We start from the raw sequence: 7948 nt of genomic DNA on the forward strand, positions 1-7948 counted from the left end.
CGACTATCAATTAATTACATTTTGATGTAAACAATCTGTTTTTAAAACGTTACAGATTTTGTCAGGTTGTAGTATACGTGTTCAATTACGAATAATAAGTTATCAAATTGGGACACCGCCACAGGGAGGATCGGTGGAGGTGATCAATAAGTGGTAGCTACACGCTTCCAGAGCGTGATAGCCGACTCGTCCCTTAGGATTAGATTAACCAACATCTTATGCATTAATGGATCTCATAGTGACGTTAATATTTAGCTGATAATCTCTTTGACCTGTGTTCAAGAATGGAACACGTTGCTAAGGAATGAAGCCGTCCCTGTTCTATTTTCTGTTTCCGATATTCTATATATACCAATATAAGTAATAAATGTATTCATTTTTTTAAAGAATTGCACTACCAGCTAGTATTTCAGTCACATTCAAATTAGTAAACTTTAGACCTCTCATATCGCTGACCAGTCGTTAAAGGAAGAAACAGCTGTGTGCTGCAGTATAGTTCATTGTTTAGCTTTTCAATATCTTTATTATTATTATTATTATTATTAGAAAAATGCAATGTGTGTCTTTTGTGCAATCATTTCTCATAAAAGACATGGAATTAGAAAAATGTTTAGAGACACCCTCTTGTCACAAAAGGCGTCATGCATGGAACCACTCTACACATTTGAGAATACACATAATGTTTCAACATAATGAAACTGTCTCCGTTGAAACGGGTGTTTTTTCTAATTATTCGTTTTCAATGTATTTACTTTCGTGATTTTATTTCATAATCTGAAATAACTAAAAAAAAAACAACGTTACAGTACAGTCTCATCTTAATACTCAGTATAAGTATATATATATCTTATATTATTATCGTGAAATATTTCATGAATATATCATTAAAACGTAAATATTTTAACGAAATTAATCAACAACTTGTCTGATTTTGATTATTTGCGAGTTGGTATAACGGATAATGTATGTCTTCATTAGACTTCCTTTCCACTTTCTCCTTTGCTGGAACAGTTTCCTTGTAAGTATTTCCAAATAAAAAGGTGTGGTTTTCGTAGACAATATATAAAATTTTTCATGTATCCTAAAAATTATATTTAAATCTTTTAAATTTTCGTGGTTAATTTTTTTCCAACAAAGAGAAAATTTTTTAAAAAATCTTTGAAATACCCTTTGCCATACGTATATGTGCCTTTTTATGATCGTAACATTTCGAGATCTTATATATATAAGAAATTCAATTCATTTCATATAGAATTTAATGACGCGAACCTCGGTGAGGCAAGTTTCATAAAATCTCACATGACATGAAAACAAATTAAAGAAACTTTTTATCACATAACTCAGATAAATTACAATTTGAGAGGTTATAAAAATGAAATGTGGAGGGAAATGTTGAGCGGAGGCAATCAATTTGTTGCTCCATTTTCAATTGATGACATGATGTCATTGTCCATATCATATCGGCAAAATCGATTTCAAACTCCCGCTCTAGATGACAGCCGGATTCCTTGATACAATATCATTTAAAATCTGCAATCTTGACACTTAATTGAAGAAATCAATGGTCTTGTTATTATTGTAAAACTCGATGCTAAAGCTTAACTTTCGGGAAAATAGTTTAATTTAAACATGGTTTTGTATATCTGTCATATACATAGGAATGAAGCACAAGAGAGAGAGAGAGAGAGAGAGAGAGAGAGAGAGAGAGAGAGTATGTACGTTTATTTTAGAAAATCATATCACATCATCCTTGCCATATCAAACATGTCAAATTCTCTTCTTGAGTTTATCGGTACTTAAACTGGGACGCAGGGTAAACTTCGGTTGTAAACGGAGTTGTTTATCTGAACATATTTAATCTTCTCTGAACAGGAATGCCAACAACTGTATAAATAGCAGCTGCTATTCGCTTAATTCAGAACAGTATAACAGGCTCGCTGCTTCATAGATTTGAAGGTACGTTTTACAGGTGAAAAATACCTTATAAAAAATGTAACGCAATTTGAAAGATTCTCAAATTTTGTTTGAAATATATTATTTATTGATAAATTTTGAATTTCCTTTTTGTTCTTTCTTTGATCGCCTGGCATAAGATGTCTTCATTGTTCATTGCTAAGACGTTCATGAAGATTTGAAAGAATATGTCTGGTAAATATACTTTATCATACAATGATATTTCTATTTTTGAAATTAATGGAATATTTTGCAGAGTTCAAAATGAAGCAGATTTTGGTTTTAGCAGTCTTGGTGTGTGGTGCATGTGCGATTTCCGTACATGAAGCCAAGAAATTTCATAACAGCGGAACATATGGAGGAACTGTGACGTACAAAGACAATGGGGATGGCACGTACGTAATACCTCAAAGTTAATATTATTGTTATTTGTTTATAAACTTGTCCAATGGTTTACCAAATGTTTGATACAGCCAATCATGTGATACACTTTCCAGAAAAATTGATAAAGGCATTCATCGAAATGTACTGTTGAACAGTTTTATAAAACTGAATCAGATAATGATGATATGGCAGGTAGTCGATCGTTTGTATAGATATGATATTTCTACCGCACCGGAAAGAAATATCCACACTTCCAGTTTCAGTAAAATATTCATATCTTGCCGGTGCTAGACACCTAGCATGCATAGAACACAAACACGTGCTTCTGCTCTTAATACATAAAATGTACATTCGTTTTCTTTCCTTCTTCTCGGAACTTTTTTTTAACAAACTCTCCGTTTTTCACTGTATTGATTTTTGTGACATCACCACTTTCAAGAGAAGTTGTAACCGAAAAAATAATCCTTTCTATATAAGGATCACTCTGACTTCCAACGGTCTCCCCGATCACCCCTTTGAGAGAGTGAACCCGAATCACCCAGAGACCCGTAGTGACGTGTACACCCTCCCTAAAAACCCTACATTTGCCAAAAGCGTAGGATGTCTGGCAATGGGACCGATTGGAATGACGATTACAGGTAAACTTCCGAAGTCTTTGTCGAAAGCCGTAATACACGGTAGATATAAAACCCACGTGTTTGTGATTTTCTTGAGACGGATACATATCGACCAAGAAAGTCCTTTTTAGTATTTTCATCATGATTAAATAAGTATTCAAATTCCTATCTACGTAATATATCCCATCCTATTTTTGTTTATGTCCCTTTTCAAAAGTCAAAAGAGTTGTCAATGAGATGGTGTTCAATTTAATATCAATATTGGGTTGACCTGATGAAATCAGGGTCGTTGGCGACACTGTCTCTCGGTAGATTTTTGACCCTTAGATAATTCCTGATGAAGTATTATCAGTACCTATTTCCCACTCTTAAATAAAAATGAACATATCATAAAGAGTTTACTGAAGAAAAAATAGGAACTCAGAGAGATATGTTTATCAATACATGTTAATAACTTAATATAAAAATTATTTGAAAACCAGGCTCCATGATATACGACCCTCTGGACGCTGACGGAGAAAATGCCGTGGAGGGATCTGGAAGGGAACGATTTGACCACTACGGAGGTCACACAGACAATCACGGGATCTACCACTACCACAAGATTCCAGGGAGCTGGATGTACACTGGAGAGGTAAACAACGGGTCTAGTGGAGCTACAGAGGGATACAATAACATTGTTTCAGGGGGTTCGTGGTCAGGTCGGAGGGTGCATGTTTTGACAAGATAGAGGTGAGTAGATGAAAAGACTAGAGTAGGTGTGTGACAAGATTTTAGAGAGAAGATGAAAAATTTGAAGGATGGAAAATTATACGAGTATATGAGGAAAAACCAGGCAAATACTGCTACAATAAATGTTATAGAGGACAGACATTCGATCGCACGTATGGACGGACAGGACAAATACTGCATAATGACGGGCAAGAATCGTAGCGTGACAAAACGAAAATTGCATTCAAAGAAAATCTTTAAGATTCGTTAACAAATTAAATTTCAGTGGTGATCTACTCGCCTCTTACTTTAGGTAGCAGGAATCAGTTCATCAACATTTGAAATTATTGTTCATGTTCGAGATATGCAGGTATAGCAGTTTAGTTATGAAAAAATACATTATTGCAAGTTTATATATTCATAAACTGCATAATAATTACATTAACAGACGAGAGATAAAATTAGTGTAAATAAAAAAATTCCTCTGATTTCTGACATGTGATTGCCATGGTTACCAACTGAAAAACCGCTAAATAGAAGTAATTTATTTATGAACCCCTTTCTTCAAATCAACAAACCAGCGTAGACACAGATTCGAGACAGTCCAAATAGTAAACAAGCTAAAATATTGTTCTTAAAAAATGAAACCCACATTGTCCACTTCAACATGACAAGACCAATTTTAGCAAGGATTTAATTTTTTAATTTTAATTAAAACCTTTATAACGGGGTAATCTAATGAACAAAAATAACACCCATGGCCACACCAAGAAACTGTGTACTGCTACCTTACTAACAATACACGCACTTTTTATCAAGGCTATCGATCGGGCGTTAACAGGTGTTGCGTCCCTTGTCGTTCATGGGGCTTTTCCCTTGAAATTCCGATTTCCTCCCATATAACGACCCCTCGCGCTCTTCCTTCCGGGCCAACAAGAGTTCCGCAATAGTGTCGTAATATTAATAAAGATTATATTGGAGAAATTAAATATACACAAATGTACATGTTTATCTTGCACAGATGTTTGTTCGATAGATTGATGGAAATACTTTATTGAACTTAGGAGCATAATTTAACATTTGCTTCTTGTTCATAATTAGGCTGACGAACTCCTTGGAGTCGCTTTTGATGGATTCCCAATCTACGGACCGAAGGCATCCGATCTCGGACGTGACGTCACAAATAAAGATCTTGATAAATGTCACGGACGAATGGTGAATGGGAAATACAGATACCATGTCAACACCGAGTTCCCTTACTATCTAGGTTGTTACAAAGGGAACCCAACACATGCCAACCACGTTCGTACTCAACATGGTATCTGTACGAACACTTCCTGTAAGTTAGACATGCGTATTCATCATTCCAGAACTAATTCCGATTACCTTCCATCCGATGTTAGGAAATACCTTCCGATTTCTTTAATGTGATGAATGATTAAAATTTTTCTTTAGATTTAATAAGAGGTGAATCTTTTGGCTAATGTAAATGGAATTTTGTATTCTAAATAATGACAACTAAAAAATAAAGACCACAAAAACAAAATATCTCTCTGCTTCTGGTTGACATAAAGATTCCATCGAATTCAATTCAATTATCTGTTCAGATATTATGTTAGAGATTTAACCCTTGTTTCATATTTATATCTGTATCACAAATGAGGTATTGCGTTTTCATGTGATAAATTTACTTTATTTTAAATGTTGTGTCATATTGCCAAATTCGCACCTCCTACAAAGAAGAGTTCCTTTTATTTGCTACTGACAATTATAACATCAGATGACCATATTTTACAATTTTATGAAATTCTTTATTAGAAATAGAAAAAGGTATTTCCAGCATATCTTAGCTAAAACATTTGTTGTGTATTTGCGATACTGTGTTAATTTGGATTGTCTCCCTTGTCATAGATATTATAGTTTGGGATAACTAGAAAATTAGCAGCATCTTCTCTTGATACGGTAGCCACATTATTTCTTTCTTTCTTCCTTCCTGTCTTTCTTTCTTTCTTTTTTTAGGAACATGATAAATTCTGTATTTTGTTAATGTACTTACAAAATTAAAAGCTATTTGATCAGATCATATAAATTAAATTTTAATCATTATCAAAGACAAAATTTCTTCTCTCTTTCTTGCATGGATATACAAAATACATAGTTTCTTTAAATAGGATTCCTTGGAACGGGAATAAATGATGACAGAATCCCAAATCGATGTGTTTGAACACTGCGCAGATTCCCAGCACGTTGTACCTGTGTTACTTTTGTAGTTTACAGACGCCGTTTTGAATACTTAAAGAAATAGGGGAAGCACATTTTTGTCGTTTCAACCACTTTGTCTCTTGGACTTTCAAATTTTCCTTAACTCAAGGCATAGGAGAAGGCACTTCCAATCTGCAAGATATATCCGAATTTATATGCTTATTTTCTTCTAATTAGTGCAATATATTAACCTGTGTATTCCTTATCTTAACTGAAGTTGATTTATTTTGATGCTATCATCTTCTAGCTCTTCCCGAATACGGATACGTATGCGCATGTCCGAGAGGCCAACACCCTCCCCCTCAAGGACACGGAACAGGAGTGTCCGGAAACCACCATCACCACCTTGGAGGACTTTTTGGTAGATAGATTTGGAGAGTGTCTGGACCACTAGCTCGCTTTATAACCATTTAGTGGTTATAATATCCTACGTTCGGTCGTTTATTTTTTGTTAAACAGCTGTGTTTACAATATCAACTAACAATAATAAATATTCTTATAACATAAACAATGGACAATTTATGATTTCTTTATAATGATGAAGTAATTAACCGTCTGTTAATCTTCTTCGTATTTGGGTGTACTTAATAAAGAAACGCAATTTCACGATTTGTTGAAAAACAGAAAAGTATGACTTCATTTTTGCAACCACCATGAAGTTTACCCTATGTAAAAATAGAAATGAACATTATTATATTATTATTGATTATCCAAAAAGCAAAAAGGTTGAAAACTGCATCAAAATCGGCCGGCCCAATACCGAGATAATGACGTGTAAAGTGTACGATTTTCACCTTTCCTACTACTAATCGTCCTAAGGGTGATCTGCGCTGAATGCAACCCTTTTGGCTGTGACTTCACAAGTTCAGGAATAGGCGAGGATGAGTACAGCCATACTATGTAACGTCAGATTGCAAATGGATGTTTTATAGTCTTGAGGAATTAGATAATTCTGATGATAACAGCCATATGAAATTTGCCAGAATTTATCAAACAGTTGTCGATTTAAACATATTTATTATCAACCTTAGAACAAGGGATGAGGAACATGTTATTACAACTTTACATCTTCTCCAAATATTTACAACATTCGGAATTGCACAGTAATTTCTTTCACGGAAACATGCATATATCTTCAATAATGATAATTTTTTAAAATCAAAATCTGTTACTAGACTTAATGCACATGTCTGAAGATATTTGAATTAAAAGCTATTTAGTAAAATGAGAAATTCTAAACAAACTTTTAGATCAAAATATTCTTTTAATTGGTATAAATATGACACTATGTTTTCACATATCACATTATCCACAAGTATTGACCAGTGATTCAAATTGAAATGAAACAGACGTCTCAAGGGTAACGAAAACTGCTGGCATCGTATACATTTTATGAGCACTGTTGATGATTTTTCGGATTTCGTGACAGAACCAAATTATAAAAAAACGTTGTTCCACTACATTCCAAAAAATACATAAATATATCGATTAAGATATCTAAGTATTGAATGATGTTATGTTTAGGTTTATGGGGGATGAACCTCAATAGGTCTTAGGACAAATTTTATATTATATTGATATATTTGTATAGGTTAACCATTCCTGCAAGATTTGGATGAATAGGGACTTGTACAAGTCTACCACGGAACTTATCGAAATGTACTTTGTCACTCTTTCGACTTTGCGAACGAATAAAATATATTGTCCGATACTTAGCGAAGCAATTTCAGTTAGTGACGGTAAAAAGGTATGAAAAATGTATTCATACGCGAACGTAAAAAAGTAAATTGAAAAATGACTTGAGTAAACTTTAGTAGGTTCATTGAGTTTGGGTTTAGTGGAAATATATAAATATTTCTACATGACTTCAGCGTTAGTGTCTGCTGCTTTTGATTAATATGATGTATGACATTACATATAAATCTTAATGACAGATTGACGTCATTGTAATTCCTACTGTTAGGTCGGCAATTTAAATATTTCATCTTAATTACAGTTCTCGGGTATGAGATGCTTAATCA

The 7948-nt window shown here is 33.8% G+C and overlaps 1 protein-coding gene across 1 annotated transcript; it reads left to right on the plus strand.

The window, feature by feature from the left end:
* Nucleotides 1-2217: 2217 nt before the first annotated feature.
* On the plus strand, nt 2218-6296 carry LOC132548746 (uncharacterized). The gene is made up of 5 exons (XM_060212630.1): nt 2218-2348; nt 2815-2975; nt 3437-3588; nt 4767-5004; nt 6175-6296. Exons 1-5 carry the CDS (start codon nt 2218-2220, stop codon nt 6294-6296), a joined length of 804 nt encoding a protein of 267 aa, XP_060068613.1.
* The last annotated feature ends 1652 nt before the right edge of the window (nt 6297-7948 follow it).

The sequence above is a fragment of the Ylistrum balloti genome, unplaced genomic scaffold, assembly GCF_031769215.1.
Source record: "Ylistrum balloti isolate Yb309-2 unplaced genomic scaffold, AGI_CSIRO_Ybal_v1 Utg369616, whole genome shotgun sequence".
In the NCBI taxonomy this organism is placed as follows: Eukaryota; Metazoa; Mollusca; class Bivalvia; order Pectinida; family Pectinidae; genus Ylistrum; species Ylistrum balloti.